The following is a 20,841-nucleotide window of genomic DNA, read 5'->3' as shown; positions in this document are numbered from 1 at the left end:
GGATGGTCTCTAAAGTACTTGAATTCCATCCTAAAATGAAAGCTACACAGTTCATTATGTGTACTTCGGCTGCGACGGAAACACTAATAGCAAATGCCCTCAAAAACCTCATCTTGGTTTTATGACTGACCGAGTTATTAGGCGTATCTTCACTTTGAAATGTTTACTAATCAGAATGGGCGGCTAGTCAGTCTTTAAGTATCGGAGGAAATAAGAATTTCTTTCAGATGCCTTTGCGAACCTACCGCAAATAAAATTTAATGCAATATAGCTGGTTTGATAGTGCACGACACCTTGTATTTTGTGACTATGCGCTGAAACTTGGCACAGTTGATTCCTAGCTGGTGTTGAGTAGATTCAGATCGGGAGCCATCGAGAGCCACCGCTCATCTAGTGGGGGGAGGGCCAGGGGGATAAGTTCGGCATTACCGCGCTTCATTTGCAGCAACATTTCTCTAAAACTATACCTAGGCCTAGGGCCTGTAATATTACATTTTCGGGTAAATTAAGGTTAAGGAATCTATTTTTAGAACAAAAACAATGCACTTTCTAACAAAAAAAGAAGTAGAAAGGACTAAAAAACGTATTTTAGATTTGTAAATAAAAATGTACAAATACTATTTTTTTAATGCAACAACAATTATTTTATTTTTAAAAAATTAATTAATTTACACAAATCTGTTGATAAATGGGAGATAAAAGATAATATTAAGCGAGGGTGATTGAGAGTGATCTCAATGCATGATCGTCCGTGTAGTAGGGTTTAGTTTAGGTACTGTTTTAAACACACGAAAGGTGAATATGCATTGTACTGTTTTAGGTCCGTCAGTATTTTTAATGAAACAACTCTATGTACATTTATTTTATGTATTACAAGATCCACTGCACAGACTGAGGTCTGAACATAAATATATGAGAAAAGTGGAGGACCCGCGCGAAATCGCCTTTACATTTACATACAAAGGTAGTCCTCATTTTCCTCCCTGGATATTAACATTATTGAAAATATTTTGACACAATAGGGTATTTTCCTACTAGTCAAAAACGATTTGCTAATCTGGAATTTATATGAAACATTACGAGGACATCGTGACATCACGGTCAACTCAAATCTAAAATGTAGATTTTATATTTTTATCAGATTTATTAAATAGAACTTGTGTTTAAAAATGACTTCTATCTGTGTTTTTAGGGTTCCGTACCCAAAGGGTAAAACGGGACCCTATTACTCAGACTTCGCTGTCCGTCCGTCCGTCCGTCCGTCCGTCCGTCCGTCTGCCCGTCTGTCTGTCACCAGGCTGTATCTCACGAACCGTGATAGCTAGACAGTTGAAATTTTCACAGATGATGTATTTCTGTTGCCGCTATAACAACAAATACTAAAAACAGAATAAAATAAAGATTTAAATGGGGCTCCCATACAACAAACGTGATATTTGACCAAAGTTAAGCAACGTCGGGAGTGGTCAGTACTTGGATGGGTGACCGTTTTTTTTTTGCTTTTTTTTTGCATTATGGTACGGAACCCTTCGTGCGCGAGTCCGACTCGCACTTGCCCGGTTTTTTTTAAATAAGTACCTATCTAATGCTTTATTTCATGCATGGTGTAAAATAATTTATTTTAAATACAGTATTAATACCCTATTTATCAACCACAATCATACCCATAAGATTGTTTTTTTTTTCGAATTTTTAATTATTGTAATAGTTAGGATCATTTAAAATATCCTCTGGCTGATATGATGATGATGATAAAATTTGTATGAAATCTGTTTTTCGCTCCTAATTATTCTTCAATATGGGGTATTATCCTTCCGACTTGGCCTCCTCAATCAGTGTCTCCTTCAGTTTTCGACGCAGGATTTTGTTCTCGGGACTCATGGGGAGCTCAGCGATGAACCTCACCCCACCAGTCAGTCGCATGTACCATGGGACCTGAATTTGGAAGAAAACTGTTCAAAATACTGAAACCATAGAGAAAAGTGTGGTAACTCCATACACCAGTTTTCTTACTAAAACGCGAGTTATTTCGTAGGTGACATCTAACGACAAGTAGTGGAACTATCAGTGCTACTCGACACCAGATGTCACAAGTGTCGCTACTGAAGAAAAATGTACTACTATGCAGAAGGTGTTGAAAATAGACTTCCGGTTAATCAAGTTATGATATTAGCTAAAAATAGTTGAGCATTATGGTAACATTCTATTTCTAACCGCAGCTGCACTACCGTTACTGAACGCGTCGCTGTCATTGCCTATTTCCATAGTAATTTGAACAGTAATGCAGCTGCGGTTAGAAATGGAATGTTACCATTAGATTAGAGTTTTCGTTCGTAGCGACATCTATTGTCAACTAGTAGTATTGATAAATTCCGCTACATCACGCTAGTTGTCTACTACGAAATAGCGTTTTGGTAAAAAACTGATGTATGGAGTTACCATGCTTTCTTTACTTAGATTTCTCTGTGACACGAAGACCTCCCAATCCCCATTTTACAATTGCAAATGGGTTTGGCAACTGCCAAAGCTTTTATAGATGTCGCCAGCATAGGATTAAACCTGTCTCTCGTTTTGTACCCAGCACCCAGGCCAAAAATAAAACAAGAATTCGACACTATTTGTACGATTGAGAGGTGAGAGGTACACTGGTGCCATTTATTAAATACTTCGACCAGCAAATCCCATTGTTTTATAGTTTATAGTACTTATAGTAAACAATTTATGAATTAAAGCGCTGGTGGCCTAGCGGTGAGAGCGTGCGACTTGCAATCTGGAGGTCGCGGGTTCAAACCCCGGCTCGTACCAATGAGTTTTTCGGAACTTATGTACGAAATATCATTTGATATTTACCAGTCGCTTTTCGGTGAAGGAAAACATCGTGAGGAAACCGGACTAATCCCAATAAGGCCTAGTTTACCCTCTGGGTTGGAAGGTCAGATGGCAGTCGCTTTCGTAAAAACTAGTGCCTACGTCAAATCATGGGATTAGTTGTCAAGCGGACCCCAGGCTCTCATGAGCCGTGGCGAAATGCCGGGATTACGCGAGGAAGAAGAAGAAGAAGTAAACAATTTATGAACTTGGCAGAGGCCCAGTTGGGCAGAGGCCCATGACTTTGTCTGCGTGGAAGGTTGATGAAGCGATTACCTGAGGGTCCACGAAGTTGACCAGCTCGGCCTCAGTGGCGGAGGCCCCGGGGCGGAGCACCACGAAGGCCGTGGGCTTCTCCGTGACTTTCTCCGCCGGCTTGCCTACCACAGCCGCCGCCAACACCGCGGGATGCCCAAGAAGGACTACCTCCACCTCGCCTGGGGATACCTGCAACACAGATTATCTTTCTGAAGAGCGCTGGCCTAACGCTAATGGCTCCTCTACATGATGGGCCAGCGCCGGCCACTCCAAGGGACGCATTTATGCATTAGAGGGAGCAAGTGATATTGCTATCTCACTCTACCGCATGGCTGCGTCCCTTGGAGTGGCCGGCGCTGGCCCAACGTGTATAGGAGCCATAAGGTAAGAGCCTGCGACTTTCAATCCAAAGGTCGCGGATTCAAACCCCGGCTCGTACCAATGAGTTTTTCGGAACTTATGTAAGAAATATTATTTGATTACCAGTTGTTTTTCGGTGAAGGAAAACATCGTGAAGAAACCGGACTAATCCCCGTAAGGCCTAGTTTACCCTCTGGGTTGGAAGATCAGATGGCTGTCGCTTTCGTATAACTAGTGCCGGGATTAGTTGTCAAGCGGACCCCAGGCTCCTATGAGTAGCAAAATGCCGGGATAACGCGAGGAAGAAGACTAGTGCCGTAGTCAACTAGGAACCCTTATAGTTTCGCCACGTCCGGTAAAAAACATCCCCGTAAAATTGCACGTGGTATCTCACCGTATATCCGGTAGATAGAATGATGTCCTTCAGCCTGTCCAGATGGTAGAAGTGTTTTTTGTCATCGAAGTACCCCAGATCCCCCGTCAAGTAGAAACCTTCCTCGTCTATTGGCGAGGGTACACCTGAAACATTAAGTAGGTACATTAAAATAATGTATCAAAACTTATAAACTAAACGTAACTAAACAACATGCCAATCGTTAACGCTCCGTAGCAAACGAAACGATACTGTCACTGTTACACTAATATGGAAGAGTGATAGAGAGACACAAAGCGATTGGATGGTGAAGCGCAAGCGATTGTCATAGAGTCATTGGCCATAGAGAAATAAGTAAGCATAGAGTGCTAACTTCACATTTCAGTTTTGTTACCAAAACGACTATTATTTTCGTAGTCGACATTTAGCGTCAAGTAGCGGTATTATGAGTACTGCTTCTCGACACTAGATGTCCTGTTTGTCAAAAAGTCTAATGCTCAACAATTTTGTGCTAATATAACCGAATTAACCGGAACTCTATTTTCAAGTTCTTCTACTTGTAATATTAGCCGTAAATCGTTGAGCAATACACTTTTCGTCAGTCGCGACATGCGTGACGTCTATTGTCGAGTAGCAGTACTGATAATTCCGCTACTTGACGCTAGATGTCGCCTACGAAATTAATAGCCATTTTGGTAACAAAACTGGAGTGAGCACTCTTTACTTATTTCCTTTTGCCTTGGCTAGGCCACCTGGGCTGTATGCTATATGACCCACCTAGGTATCCCTTCATGACTCGTGGGCCTCGGACGCAAATCTCCCCGCGCTGGTTTGGTCCAAGGATTGCTCGCGTTTCTACGTCCACTACCTTTGAATATGATAACAAATAATCTAACTTTTTTTCTATAAATCAATACGGGTAAATGTGGCTGGCCTTAAGATTGGGTTATGAAGTCGCAATAAACACTAACCAATGTGTAAACAACCTGGCCCCAATGTTAAGGCCAGTCACGCTTACACTTTAAATAAGTCGATAACATAGAGATAAGTAAAGAAGGAGTGGCAACTCCATACTCAGTTTTCTTACTCGTATCAATACGCGCGTTATTTCGTAGTCGGCCACTTTCTTTACTTATATTTAATTACTCTATGGTTGGTAATAAAGATAAAAGATAGTTTATTATTCAAGTAGGCATATTACAATGCGCTTTGAACGTCAAATAACGCTACACCGGCTCCAACCCTCTGCCTCGAGAAGATTTAAATTCATTCAAAAATTTACCCTTCCATGGCCCACTTAAAATGTAAGTATGAAACAGCCAAACATTTTTTCGCGATTTCGGGGTTCGTCTATAGTAAAAGTTGCTCAGTATAATCCCAAAACCTCCCCGGCAACGGGAATTCATTTTTTTTTTTTAGCCAGGCTGTATATTATATGATAAATAAAATAAATAAATTCTTAAACTTGCCTTCAATGTGTTGCCAGCAGACGCAACGCCCAGATTGGTGGTTCCCACTGAAGTAGCGTCATGCGCAGTTATTGGACTCACTTCAGTCGCACCGTATAGGTTTTGCAACTTCACATTAGGAAATCTGTAAACATACTAGGCTACATTCCTACTAGTCAAATCAGCTTCTTTTTTTAGAACTGTCAATACAATTTGCTAATATGGAATTTATATGAAAACGAATGTAGTGACGTCACGGTCAACTCACCTACTTTTTATATTTCAATCCGATTTATTAAATAGAAATAGTGCTCAAAAATAACTGCTGACTATGTTTTTCTAATTATTATATGGTGCTTTATTCCGTGCACGGTGTGAAATAATTTATTTTAAGTAGAGGAAACATCCCTATTATGTTATTGAGGGGTACAAGCGACGTTTGACCATAGAGATATATAAGTAAAGAAACTCCATACAACAGTTTTCGTAGTCGACATCTAGCGTCAAGTAGCGGAATGTATCAGTACTGCTAGTCGACAATAGATGTCGCAATGAACGAAAACTCTAACGCGAAGATATTTCGGAGACGCCACCTCGTATCCGCGACTTCCGCCAGAGAGCAAAGTGCCCCAATGTCGGCTGTAATATGAGGTTATTGAATATAATTATCATAGAAAGTTTATAATATGTGTGTAGATAAAGCAGTGTAAGTAAGTGTACATATTTAATTAGGCATTAAAACACTCGTGTGATTATATAGTGCCTGCCTAGAATTTTAATGCCTGTCATTATGTATCAGGCACATAAACTAACTAACTAATGGTTTGGCATAGAATAAATAATTGTATCTACCTACTACCGTACAGAAAATGACACTTCCTACAAAACCGACGTTTGACAGCAATTCGCCTGATGACAAATTTTGAAATCCCTTTTATTATTGTCGGTGCACTTGTACTGGTTCCGAAAAACACAATATTTCAGCTATACTCATAAGATTTAACATAAATAATTGATTTTTTTATAGCTAGTTTAAACCTCGCGCGAAAACGCCTCGCAAGCCATTTGTGACGTCATTAATTAGTTGGTGGAAGGGCGATAGACATGGTTTACATACTTACAGTTACAAATTTTCCCTTGAATCCGAATGATATTGTAAATTCAGCACCATATATTATGATTAGGAATGATAAATACATTACAAACATTAATCACAATAACTCACTTTATACAGAAAGTGCACACGGTTGCAATTTGAGATGAATTATTTAGATACGTGCAAATTCTGAGTGAAAATCACCAAGCGCCGGTTTTACTTTTTAATTTTTAATTTTTTCTGGTTACGACAGACAACATGGCAATGATAGACATTCAGCCAAATAATTAAAAAGTTTTTTGGTGAAATATCATATTATTTAGCATTTTATTTATTTAATAACAAATAAATATTTACTTTACATCGTGTAATAATATTTTCTGGACGTAATGAATGTTTAGTGGCGAAATAACATTTTTTTGAACCTCCAAACTCTTTGGTGAGGATGTATGGATTACGGTCAATGAGGTTGTCTATCCTGCTCTAAGAAATACGTCATGGATTGATGACGTCACTGCTTAGGTCGCTTCTGATTGGCGTTTCAGTCAAAATAGCTGATTGGAGAATTTTGCACTTTTATTTTATTGAATATATTAATAATCCTAATGTTCATACTGAGATTGGGCCATTTTTTAGACCCATATTAACATATATGTTTCTTTGAAACTATTATTTTCATGATTCTTTGTTACTGTCATCAGGCCAATTCAGGGACAAATCATGTTGTCCCTTTCTAATGAATGATAAAGAAATGACTTCAGTTGTCAAAATTCAATGTGAACGGAGTCGAGAATGCCCAAAACGAGGAGCGTCTCTAGTTTCTACTACCCGTGCTGCACCACAATTGAATAGAATACAATACCATTGTGGGTCACAGTGTCCCCCCCACATATATTATGTACTCTGAAATTTGTATATATTCTTTTTTAATTTGTGTGGATTATGTATTTTTAATTTTATTGTGTACCTATTGTATATTTTGACATGTGTTTTTTGACATTAAAGATATTGAATTGAATTGAATTAAACTTACTTCTTCGAGAAAGCCTCAGCCAGTGAAGGCAGAAGGGGTGCAGTGGCGGAGATAATCACCTTCAGAGAGCTGAGATCATACTCCTCTGTCTTAGCGTTGATCAGCTCATCAACCAAGGCGGGGATGGTGGGGATTGTGTTCGCCTAAAACAGTTTAACGGCCTCTAATTAATTGATTATTGATTAGCCAGTCACTGATAAAAAGTCTGTAAAGGTTGTAAACGAGTTCGCACTAGTCGTCCACTTTCGTCTTAATAAGTAGCAGCGACCTGCCCCGGCTTCGCACGGGTTAACAAATGATACATCTAAACCTTCCTCAAGAATCATTCTATTGATAAGTGAAAATCGCATGAATATCCGTTCAGCACTTTTGACTTTATCGCGAACAACAACACACAACAACAAACAAACAGATAGACGCGGCGGGGGAATTTTTTTTATAAGGTCAGTACCGTCTTTACCATAAGGGTAATCGGGGCCCGTACCCATCAGGGCCCCCATCCTCAGGGCCCCCATCCTCAGGGCCCCCATCCTCAGGGCCCCCATACAGACAGTAACAGTACCTATATTTGATTACCCATCTTAAACAGAAGATCATAGTAGAAAAATGTTAGTTTAATTAGCTTTCTTTATTTTCCAAAAGGGCCCCAAATTCTTATATGCCCAGGGGCCCCAGCATAGTTTAAGATGGCCCTGTATAAGGCATAGTCATTAGTAGGTATACACCTACTTAGATACCGCGACTCTGACTTCCCTCTTTGTATCATACCTACTCCATCTTTTCTCGACGCATCATGTTTGTGCAAAGAAATCTATAAATCCTTACCTTCCTTATTAGAATTCCTTACCTTATAATCCTGTATAACTTTCAAGTCTACATGGATATCTTCTGTATTAACAATTGTTTTGCCGGCGCACAAAAATGGATAAGCCCGGAAAATCCCGTATGCTCCACACAGATGTGATCCCGCGAAGTAGACGGTTTCCAAAGATTCAAAGTCTAACCACCTGAAATCAAGATTTATTAATAACTCAAGAAATTTGTAGAGATTGAATAAAATAAAAAAGGCAAAACATACACACAGTGGCAATGGCAACACCATCACAGCAGCAGAAGTTGCTACGCGGGCCAGGTGTTCAAAATGATCGTAACGCGACTTTATTGTTAAGAGAATAAGAGCGTGTCAATGTAATTTAGAACACGTCGCCCGCTTAGCAACTTCTGTTGCTGACTGTGCTACCGTACAGACAGAACACTTCCGGGTCATTCCATGTGATTTCAACAAATTTGAATTAAAAAGTGTGCCGCATGATTTTTGATTTGCATAAAAAAAATTGAGGATATATTTCATGGTGGCAGAAGTGCTGAACCACCACCAGTTTTTTTTTATCTTTTAATTTCCAAGTTTTGCCCATTCGAAGTTAGCAGTGGGGTCAAATTCTTGCTTGTACAAAATCAGACCTAACTTTTTTTTTATAAAAGGTAACGAAATAATTATTACTTTTTTTGATTAGGTAAGAAATGTGGATATTATACTGTATGACAAAATTTATCTGAATTAACTACAAAAAAAATGGTGACCACCCGAAGTGTACACCTAATTGGTCAATTATTGCAATTTTAAAATGGTTCTTGTGTCAACCCTGTTGCATATCAAATATTAATTTTTTCTGAAATATAATGTACTTGCCGTGTTCATCTTGTAAAATTAATATAATTGTGTTAGATCAATTACTTCTAATAGAAAAATATAAGTGAAAATTGAGAAATTCGGAAAATGCTCGTGTTTGACTCTAAAAAAATCCATGTGGAAGATAAAATAAAAATTTGATTTTAGTCAGCAAATATAGCTGATATCTTCGTTAATTAGATATGGAAAAAAAAGTTTTGTTATTTTGCCTATTTTTTGAAATATGATTTTTTTAACATGCTACTTTTTACAACTATCGATACAAAATGTTTTATGTTATAAATTAATAAAAATGGGACGGTAATTGGTCATACGGATATTATTTACGTTTTTTATGTTCAAATAATTTTTTTGACATGGCAATAATTTCATTTGTAAATTTAATAAGGGTAGAAATTCGACAATGCACTGTTACCTGACAAGGATTGTGAATCACTTGCGAATGTTTCTTAATTTAGCCGTGTAGTGAATAACCGACGCCTCCTGACTTGTTAACAAGCTTTATTTGCATGTTACATGGCTAAATTACGAACATAAGTAAACGGCCCAATAATCCTTATCGAAGTTCTATAGGAAATCGTATTTATCTAGGAGATAATGAAGTGGTGCAAACTCTTTGTAGTAAGTGCTTGTGTTATTAATAGTTGACTGTTCAAATTCATGGGATCAAGTTCTTTTTCGTCTCAAAATCAGATGTCGAAGAAGCTGAGGTATATCTATCAGAGCGATTTAAAAATATAAGGACCATAAAAAATACACGTTCTTATCATAGCCTCGTTCCCATTTCTCAAAATGAATTAAAAGTGCGACGTTATTCAACTTCAGAAAATTTTGAAGTAGCAAAGGTTTGCAAATGATTTTTTTTTTGTATAAATATATAAAGTAAATTTCAATCGTCTGGATTTTATTTATATTTTTCCATCGAATTCATTCATATTTATAAGTTTAAGGTCATATGTATTTTAATCTGCATAAATACAAGAGCGAAAATGTATGAGATGAGCAGTTTAAAAAATCATATTTCAAAAAATAGGCAAAATAACAAAACTTTTTTTTCTAAATCTAATTAACGAAGATATCAGCTATATTTGTTGACTAAAATCAAATTTTTATTTTATCTTCCACATGGATTTTTTTAGAGTCAAACACGGGCATTTTTCGAATTTCTCAATTTTCACTTATATTTTTCTATTAGAAGTAATTGATCTAACACAATTATATTAATTTTACAAGATGAACATGGCAAGTACTTTATATTTCAGAAAAAAGTAATATTTGATATGCACCAGGGTTGGCACAAGAACCAATTTAAAATTGAAATAATTGACCAATTAGGTATACACTTCGGGTGGTCACCATTTTTTTTGTAGTTAATTCAGATAAATTTTGTCATACAGTATAATATCCACATTTCTTACCTAATCAAAAAAAGTAATAATTATTTCGTTACCTTTTATAGAAAAAAAGTTAGGTCTGATTTTGTACAAGCAGGAATTTAACCCCACTGTTAACTTCGAATGGGCAAAACTTGGAAATTAAAAGATAAAAAAAAAAACTGGTGGTGGTTCAGCACTTCTGCCACCATGAAGTATATCCTCAATTTTTTTTATTCAAATCAAAAATCATACGGCACACTCGATTTGTTGAAATCACCTGGAACCTACAAAACCGAAGTATGATGCAAGGATGAATCATGCTATCCCTTTCTTATGGATGGCACTATCCCGTTCGGCTATTTAGGGTTGTCAAAATTCAAGTTATTATCTTATCTGTAGTCGTGCACGCAAAAAGACGTAAAGTTCTGTCAACCCTAATATAAATTTATCGGAGCAATGCTGAGCCGAAGAGCCGAGTTTGCCGCAAAGGAGGAGTATCTCCCCACTGCCCGTGCTACAGTACAATAGAATACAACACTTACCATTGTGGGTCACATTGGGCAATACAGTTCAGGTGAGTATGCTGCAGTCCCTTGCACAGCCCCGTCGTCCCAGAGGAATACAAAATCATGGCGACATCAGTCGCGCCGTTCACTCTAACTGGGTCATACGTGTCTACGTCCACGTCTACATTTGACGCAAAAGTCTCCAGCGACTCAATGTCTGCGCTGACGCCATCGAAACATATGAAGGACTTAATGAAGTCCAATTTCTTCAGTACGTCGCTGTGCGTTTCCCAGAATAAACGGCTGCAGAAAGCGTATTTTGGCTTCGTTAGTGTTAACTTGTGTGTCAAGACAGCTGTAAATAGCAAATTTAGCCCATTTATGATGTTATTGATGATTATTTCTTGAAGTAAATAAGAAACCATAGAGTAATAAGACAAGTAAAGAAAGAATGGTAACTCCATACATCAGTTTTTTATCAAAACGCGCGTTATTTCGAATAGTCGACATTTAACGTCAAGTAGCGGACTGCTTGTTGGCAATATAGATGTCGCGGCGACCAAAAACTCTAATGCCCAACAATTTTCATTTAATATTATAACCGGATTAACTGGAAGTCTATTTTCAACTTCTTCTGCTTATCATATTAGTTGTAAAATTGTAAATTGTTTTAGTAGTACCTACATATTTTGTCAGTAGCGACACTTGTGACATCTGGTGTCATGTAGCGGTACTGATAGTTCCACTACTTGACGTTAGAAGTTGAATACGAAATAACTCGCGTTTTCGTAAGAAAACTGACGTATGGAGTTACCACTCTTTACTTATAAAGGGGCCCACTGATTACCAGTTCGCCTCCGAACAACTGACAGGCTGATATCGTCCGGCGAACTGGTAATCTGTGGGCCCCTTTACTCTCTATGCTGCTATATATAAGCCCATTAGACCCTTGAACAAACTATATTTGGGTGTTTTTAACCTCGTAAGACCCAAGCCAATTTTTCTTTTATTTATATAAGAGTTCATAACTCGAATTTAATTTGTACTTGTACAAGTACGCGGGGGTTATGTACGAGGTACCTACCTGTTCCGCAGTCAAGAGGGATAGGCGTGTACGTAGCGCCCGCCAGCATAATCCCAAGCCCAGTCGGCAGCAGCGTGGCCCTCGGCTCGCCCATGACGGCCACCGTGTCTCCGCGGACCACCCGCTGTGCCAACGCACTGGCCACTCTAACCGCATGCTGCGTGAACGCAGCGTACGTCAGCTGGTCGTTCCTCGTACAGTTGCGCTGCGAATGAGGATAATATTCCACAGATTATATAGATTACACTAGCAACCCGCCGCGCAACTACCGCTCTTTCTTTACTTTTATTACGCTGTTGATAAGTCACAATGGAAAATACTCGTAAGTCACAAAACTATAACCACTGGCCACGCACTGGCTATATATTGGCAGTACCGTCTTTACCATAAGGGCGCACGAGGCCCGTGCTCACCGTGCTGGGTGCTCAGGGGGCCGCCAAGGACAGACAGTAACAGTACATTTGATTACCTATGCATAATAAATTTCTATTCTCTATCTTCTGATTATAGTAGAAAAGTGTTAGTTTAATTCGCTTTCTTTACTTTCCAAAAGGGACCCAAATTCTTATGTACCCAAAGGCCCCAGGTTAGTTTACGATTGCCCTGGCTATTGGTACTTTTTTGTGTCTTTGGTACTTAAGGTACAGTCAAGATTACTTACGAAACATAATCGATGGGGTTTCGCTTTCCGCAGACGATCCAGCACGTACTTCCCAAAATTCAGGTGCGCCGGCACTAACAATTCTCCTTCACCGTGTACAAGCATCTTCTTAGATCAACTTCTATTTGATTACTAAACACACACGCACTTCGCTTAAATTGCATGACGTATGCCCTTGAAACTGAATTAGTTGTTACGACATTAAGAATTATCTTAGTAAACGATGTTATCAATTGTAGCCCAGTAAAAATATGTGTACAATGTCGGAGGGTTTTTATTAACATCAGTCGATACGGTTTGTTTTGAGGATCAAATGTATATAATATTATGGGATCCATGGTATTGAAGCAATAAGGTATACTCGGGTAAGACCGGACTATTTTTCGGCGAGTTGGAAGGGCGTCGCAAAAAACTATATATTTAGTTAGATACTCGTTTCTCACTAACTTTTACCTCCGAATGTCTAATTATTAATGATAAAAAAGAAAACGAACTTTTACTAATAATTCACTTAATAAAATACTTTTTGAGTTCTACACTCAAAGTTAAATTGAATTGAAATTAGGTAAGTACATTTTCTTCAAGACACCAAACCGAAAAACCCTCTTGGACTAAGATCGGACTAACTGCTAATTTGTGACTTTCTCAAGCAAAAGGTACCACATTGTGGCTTACCATAAGGACGTAATTTGCTTGTATCTTTATACGAATAACCTGTCAGAGCGTCCTTTTGGCAAGAGACAATGTAGTAACTTTGACAAGTATTGGACAGTGTGTCTAGCCAAGATGCCAATCGTTTACCTAATGTACCTGGTTGAGAATGTAGTTCAATTTATTTTATTTTGTTTTTAGTATTTCTTGTTATATTTAGCGGCAACAGGAATACATCTTCTGTGAAAATTTCAACGGCCTAGCTATCACTGTTCATGAGATACAGCCTCTTGACAGACAAACGGACAGCGGAGTCATAATAATAGGTTACCGTTTTTACCGTTTTGCCTTTTAGTAACGGAACCCTAAAAAGTCGTAACCGCTCGATAAAAATTAGTAAGTAAAATTAAGCGGCGAATTTTGACTGGGCTATTGGTAATCTGTCTAGATCCCAGAATCTACAAAGATAGATCATTTTTAAGAATGTATAGTAATTAGGATTACTAATTATGTAACGTTTTTGGGTGCAAAACAACAATACGAGTAAATGTATAGGATTACTCAAAGAAAGCTATTCAAATTACAAAAGTAAACTTACATAAGAGTTTATAAGCGTTAGGATTATGAATTATGTAACGTTTTCGGGTGCAAAACAACAATAAATGTAAGTAAATATAATATGAATTTATAGATAAGAATGATAAGATAGGTAGCATTCAACATACTAAACAAAATGATACCTACGTCATAAACTACAAGTATATATGACCTACGTTAATCATAATCGTTTATTAAAGTTGACAAGCCGATAATAATCGTTTGTCCCTTTCCGACGTATCGGTATGATCGAAAGGGACAAACGATTATTATCGGCTTGTCAACTTTATTGAATGTTTATGAATAAGGGGGACGCGGACGAGACTCGTGGAGCAGTGTGGAGTACTTGCACAGACATAATCTCGTAGCCAGAATTCACCACCAGCTTGCTGTCCTATACGGCCTTGTGGACTTCAAAGTCCGTACCACAATCACCTGTGCCAGTTCTCGAAAAGTCGTGCCACGCTCTATTGGGATCGATCTATCATCACTGACAGGACTATTGTAGCACTGATTGTAGCCAATAAGCCTGACATCGTGCTGATAGATCGTTCGCAACGCCGCCGCGGGCCGTGCTCGTCGACGTCACCAATGTCACCATCCCCCATGATGAGATTCTCGTGAAGGCCGAAAAGGACAAGTCATGTGGGATGTTGACTCGACGATCATTGTTCATAATAGTCGTGTCAGCGAACGGTCTCATAGCGAAGAGTCTCAACCAACACCTAGAGAGACTCCTAGAGAGAACAAGGGTCAGATGCAGAAGGCGGTAATTTTGGATACGGCGCGTATTAGTATACGTCGATTCTTCATTCTGCGGTCCTGACCACCGCACCGGCAGCTTGGGCCCTGCCCCGCTGCCAGCGGCACCCTTTGGTTAGGTTTTTTTATAATGTGTTTATATATTTTTTATAATGTTTTGTGTTTCTATATAGTACTTTTATACTAAACAAATTAGTGGTGCACTCTGGCGGCAGAGGCAGAACATTGCAGTAATACTCCCTATTAGGATGTCGTTTAAAACGCTATCACGTGAAAACGTTTTTATAAGCCCCATTCGGTTTGTAACGCGAACAAGCCATTACAACCCCGCATCAATGGCATAACGGCTTCAACAATTGGTAACAAAATTTTGCGATATGGCGACTTTGACCTGAGCACTGTAATATAGGTTAATGACTTGCGAGGGCGTGAATGTGGGGTAAACTCGGCTAATTTCAGAAATGTTTTGTGAAGAAAAGGGTTAGGTACCTATTTTTTACGGATGCGGCAGAAGTAGCATAATGTTTACTTTGAGGCTAATAAAATTGTTTTTATTGACAAGGTTCAAGCGTCGTTAGGATGATAACGATTGTTTTTTTTTTTAACTATGATGGTTTTCTAATTAGGATTCAAAAATTACTAAGCGCCACTTGCACCATTCCACTAACCCGGGGTTAACCGAATAAACCTGGAGTTACCAGGCCGCGTAGCCAAGATGCCGATCGCTTACGCTCCGTAGCGATCGAAACGCAACTGTCACTGTCGCACTAATATGGATGAGTGATAGAGAGACATTATACTTTTCGTTGTCGAAGCGATAGCGATTGTAACCTTGGCTAGGCCGGCAGTACAATTAGACACTGTGTCAAAAAAAATTCAAAAATTCAAATTCAAAATTCTTTATTCGATAAAAACATGTACAAATGATCAAAGGGATGGAGCCTCCCTGTAAGCAAAATAAATGCTTGTGTTGGGAGACACCGCTCTTCCTTACATAGGTAACTAACTACAACTACATGGTAAACTATTCAACTAAACTTAACTAACTAAAGTAAGCGATAATACCTTTTCGGCATAAATAAATAAACAAAGTGCCTTACTCTACTGTGTTAACGGTTTAACCGCGTAACCTCGAGTTAGGGGGATGGTGCAAGTGGCCCTAAGTAGTTTGTGTTTTTTTTTAAATACGCATACCTAACTATAGGTTTTCTGAGTCTAAAGTTAACGTTTTCACAGTTTAATAATATATGGAGGCAATATAAGGGAACACATTTTTTACTATAAGCACTATTACTTATTCTGTGCTATAAGTAACGTCGTTACTCAGAACAGAAAAGGCATATAAAAGGTGGATTTATTTACTATACTATTAAGCGTCTTCTTAATCTTCATACTCGTGCGTAGTGCTAAGGGACTAATAAATTAATAAAATAGGAATAGAGAACAATTTTGATTGGGAGATCCCAACCCAACAGTAAACGTCAAGAGATGCCGCAAGGCCCGCAAGGCACGGATTTTTCCCGAGTTTACCCTACGTATATTAATAGTAGGTAGGTATGTTATTATGCAAGTTTCTACAGCTGCGTTGTGCTACGCCACATTTTGGAGGACGAAATTTAAACTGGAGACGTAACTGAGGCAGTTTCGAGAGTAAATGTAACCTGCGACAAAGCATGTGGGTTAAACACAGCAGAATGAAGGCAGCATTACCTACGTTAAAACAAAGAACATAGTAGTGTTTTGTAACTTTACCCACGAAAAACGAAAGTTTAGGTGGGTAGTTGCAGTGGCGTAACTAGGGGGGGGTTGGAGGGGCAAGTGCCCCGGGCGCCGTCCAAGGGGGGGGCGCCAAAATGGGCAAAAGACTACCTCTACCTATGGTATTCTGGGCCACAGCTCAGAAAAGCAAAGAGAAAGCCGATCTTTTAGGTACTCTTTTTTGCCTCGAACTCGACCTTAAAAGACGACGGTAGCGCTCTACCGCCCACCATCCCGCAGTGCGAATACTCTATGCCAGAAACTTCTATCAAGCAGAGGGATATTCGGTAGGAGTTGCTATGCTTTCATTTTATAAGGCGAGCGGGCCGAGTGCTTCAGAGAGTTCAGGTCTCCTGTCGGGAAGTTACCATCTTATGGACAGTCCAAGAGACTACCTATGCAAATGGATCGCTAGCCCTTTGTCCGGCAGGCGCATATGAGCCGTAGTAGACGGAACCTACTACAATAGCTGCTGCTGCATATCTGTGACATGTTGTCTATCGGACGACAGTAGGTACGGAGATTCCTATATAGGCTGGTTAAAAATAACTACATTCCCGTTGCCAGGGAGGTTTTGGGATTATACTGAGCAACTTTTACTACGGGACCAACCCCGAAATCTCAAAAAAAAGTTTACCCTCCCATAGAAAATGGACCAACCAAAATGTATGAACCAGCCAAATTTTTTTTTCGTGACTGAGGGGTTGGTCCCATAGTAAAAGTTGTTTATTATAATCCCAAAACCTCCCTGGCAACGGGAATGCAGTTATTTTTTAGCCACCCTGTATACAGGATGTTCTCTACCGCTCGTAGGTAAGTACAATGAGCTGTTGTCTGAAGAATTGTTTGACATGCTGCCTAGTTGCCAACGGTGACAGCTTGCCATCACTGCACCGCTCGCCGTATTAGGATAGGCAGAGTGTTTATCCTCGCACCCTAGAACCTAAATGGTCGCGTACTGTGCGGTTTAAGAGGAATTCCTTCCACAGCGGTCGGGAGGAAATTTGTCGAAAAAAGGGAGCTCATTCCACAATAAATTGATTAAGTTCCTTTTTCTCGAGAGGCTACAGTATGGAGATCTCCAAAAAAGTGCATAAGTTTTAAAATGGTCGGCAACGCGCATGTTAACTCTTTTGGAGTGTAGACGTCCATATGATTCGGTGACCACTTACCATCAGGTGGGTCGTAAACATGTTACCCACCGATGTCACAGAATAAATAATAGTACTAGGTACAGAAGACACACTCTCTAACAAAAGCCCGTCTGTCACGATCAGCGCAGATATGGCCGCTAGGTGGCGACAGCGCCACGCGCGGCTTATGGCAAACCCCAAAATTGGGGTCGAACGGATGGACTTTTAACTGCCTGTAGCAAAGCGACGACATCGCGGAGTGAGCCACGCCTGCCGATGTATTAAAAAAACACAAATACACTGTATTGTCTAAATTAAAAGTAAATTTTAATTTTTAAAAAAGTAACCCTTTTGTAGTTCATTTTGTTTGTGTGGGGGGGGGGCGCAAATTTGGTGCCTGCCCCTGGCGCCATATCTTCTAGCTACGCCACTGGTAGTTGTAGTACAACTTGGTACAAAATGTACAAACGCCAATCGACAATTTTCTAAGTTACCTATACATAGTTATGTACGTAGGTTCAGTTTGACCAGTGAGTATTATCTTCTTTGATTTTACCTCTTCCAGTGTCGGTATTTGTGTAAGTTTTCTATTTCTAGGTGCTCGATTAAGCTGAAACTTTACTTGTAGGTATAACTGTACCTACCTATACCGGGTGTGGCCTGTAATATGAGCAAAACATTTAACTGTAGGCTGTATTCCTCATACTGACCAACATTTGTTCAGCGACTTTAAAAAATAACTTGTAGTTTGATTTTTAATACTCTTTAAAAGTTATTCAAAGACGCAATGTATTGCGAATTTTGTTATGTTTAAGGATTGACAAGCAACGTCAATCACAATGATATGGCGTGGCGATGGCGTCCATTGAAGATAATATTTATTTTGTATGAAAAATAGGGAGTCTAAATACTTCATAATTTTCAAAGTTGTTGAACAAAAGTGTCACCGTTTGAGGAGTACAATCTATGTTTTAATTATTTGCTCGTGTTACAGGCCACACCCGGTATAAAGTATAACGTGAGTCGGGTTTGGTCAACTAATGGAATCGGAAGATTTACTTAATAACAAAGCTCACACCTCACACCCAATCCGACCGCAATGGCCACATTGAAACGTGTACTACAATCGTAAGTTGTGCATTAAATGAATCTGAATCTGTATCATTTTTAACAAGCTTTTATTAGGTCGACTTGTATGTAACTAACTATGTAATGGAATCTAAGGTAACTAATTTAACCATCTTCCAAGGATCGTAGCGTCATGAAAATTGGCAGCTGTATGTAGTTTTGATGACAATACAATAATATGGTACTGTCGAACTGATCTGATGATAGAGACAGGAGGTGGCCATGAACTCTCGACCAGTGGCCTATTTTATAAAGCTACAAGTTACAATTTACAAGCGGAAGTCTCGTTCTAAAACATAGGGTTGGAAAGAGACTTCCGCTTGTAAATTGTAACTTGTAGCTTTATAAAATGGGCCACTGTATGTAACTAACTATGTAATGGAATCTAAGGTAACTAATTTAACCATCTTCCAAGGATCGTAGCGTCATGAAAATTGGCAGCTGTATGTAATTCTGGTGACAATACAATAATATGGTACTGTGTACTGTCGCACTGATCTGATGATGGAGACAGGAGGTGGCCATAGGAACTCTGTGATGAAACAACGTAACCTAATTGTGTTAGGGGTTTTTAGAATTGTCTCGATGAGTATTAGTTGTCTGTCGTAAGAAAAGTACAGTCAGCGATAAAAGCTTGTACCAAAAATGAAATTTTTGCCAAAAACTTATATACCTTCTTATAGCCAGCCAAAAATAAAACGATACGGATTTCCTATTTCCCTAACGCCAATAGTAGCTACCTATGTACCTATTACCCGTAGGAGCGCGGCGCGCTCATTCTTTTTTCCGTGCCCGTAGGTATATGATTTTTAATTAATTCTAAATTTTTGTAAAAGTACCTAATAAGAGTTTTAGGTTCAGTACCCCGTACCCTAGTGTAAATTTCATTCGATAGCGTGACGTGACGTACTTACGCGTTTGCTTTAAGTGTCATTTTCTATGGGATTAAGTTTCCAAAACTTCCCGCTTGGCGCGCTGTTCAAAATCACGTACAAAAATAGACAACGCAAACGCGAACGCTCGTCACGCTATCGAATGTAATTTACACTAGCGTTCGTTCAACGTCATCTATATTCGTAACTCACTCAAGGGGTGATACATAGAAACGAAATACCAAAGGAAATTGGCTTTAATTAACTAGAAGTATCCATAAGATAAATTAGACATATAGGATAGACATTAGGTTTCTAAAACGCGTATGTCAATATCATAAACAATATCTAGAAGACAAAGGAGATTATATGTCAAGTGGTTAAAGGGCAACCCTACTTGTTTTACATACACTATGATCAAAGCCTTCAACACGTATGTATCTGTTTATATTCGTTAAGGCGATCCGCGCGTGATCCTGTTCGAAACCAACTGTCCCACATAAACATAGATTACGTCACACTAGATCCTGCATAGTAAAGATTAAAGCGTAAATACTTAACTGGCCATAGCCAGTCTATGGCGTCGCTAATGCAGCAGCATTGTATGTGCCACGGAAAGAAGTCTCCATACTTATTCATACAGCAAATTCATATTTTAAGAGTTTATAACCTGACCATGATTTATAATTTCATATTATCTTCTAGCCGCCCAGAGACCTATAAAAAGGTCTCCTGTTTCATTCTAATTTCAACTGTGTGTTGACAAAATAAAGTTTGGTTTAGCTTGGCAAGGTTTGACGTAAGGGCGGCTAGAGGTTATGCAATAGTCCTCTTATGTTGAGGTAAGAACTTATCTACTCTAATCGACAGTCTACAGTTCTGAGCGAAAAGCTATCTAAACACATTCGCTGCCAGCGACTCGCTAAGCGGTTCCTTTGTTGGTAGGCGCTTTGTGCTACAAACGGGATAGTCATATTATCGGCAGGGGTGCGAAACTCCTGACTTCGGCCAAACTCGGCTCCGCTCGGCTCAGCATTGCTCCGAGCAATTATTAGGGTTGACACGTGGTTGACACAACTTGACGTCCCTTTGCGTGCACGGCCACAGATAAGATAATGGCTTGAATTTGAAACAACCCTAATATTATATTATTATTATTATATTGTGTGTGTGAACGTAGGCTCCAT

General features: G+C 39.1%; 1 protein-coding gene across 1 annotated transcript; it reads right to left on the bottom strand.

Moving 5' to 3' along the window:
* Window positions 1–1,806: 1,806 nt before the first annotated feature.
* On the bottom strand, window positions 1,807–12,858 carry LOC134669361 (luciferin 4-monooxygenase-like). The gene is made up of 9 exons (XM_063526878.1): window positions 12,754–12,858; window positions 12,093–12,297; window positions 11,045–11,363; window positions 8,284–8,443; window positions 7,436–7,579; window positions 4,637–4,727; window positions 3,881–4,005; window positions 3,145–3,315; window positions 1,807–1,935 (listed from the first exon to the last, which is right to left on the bottom strand). Exons 1-9 carry the CDS (start codon window positions 12,856–12,858, stop codon window positions 1,807–1,809), a joined length of 1,449 nt encoding a protein of 482 aa, XP_063382948.1.
* Between the last annotated feature and the right edge of the window lie 7,983 nt (window positions 12,859–20,841).

Source organism: Cydia fagiglandana, chromosome 12, assembly GCF_963556715.1.
Source record: "Cydia fagiglandana chromosome 12, ilCydFagi1.1, whole genome shotgun sequence".
Taxonomy (NCBI): domain Eukaryota; kingdom Metazoa; phylum Arthropoda; class Insecta; order Lepidoptera; family Tortricidae; genus Cydia; species Cydia fagiglandana.
This window is presented reverse-complemented; position numbering and strand designations above follow the sequence as displayed.

Coding starts and splice junctions, on each gene's coding strand:
- LOC134669361 (XM_063526878.1), bottom strand. CDS start 12,858: ATGCTTGTACACGGTGAAGGAGAATTGTTAGTGCCGGCGCACCTGAAT. Junction 12,298..12,753: donor AACCCCATCGATTATGTTTC/GTAAGTAATCTT, acceptor CCTCATTCGCAG/CGCAACTGTACGAGGAACGA. Junction 11,364..12,092: donor CCCTCTTGACTGCGGAACAG/GTAGGTACCTCG, acceptor TGCTATTTACAG/CTGTCTTGACACACAAGTTA.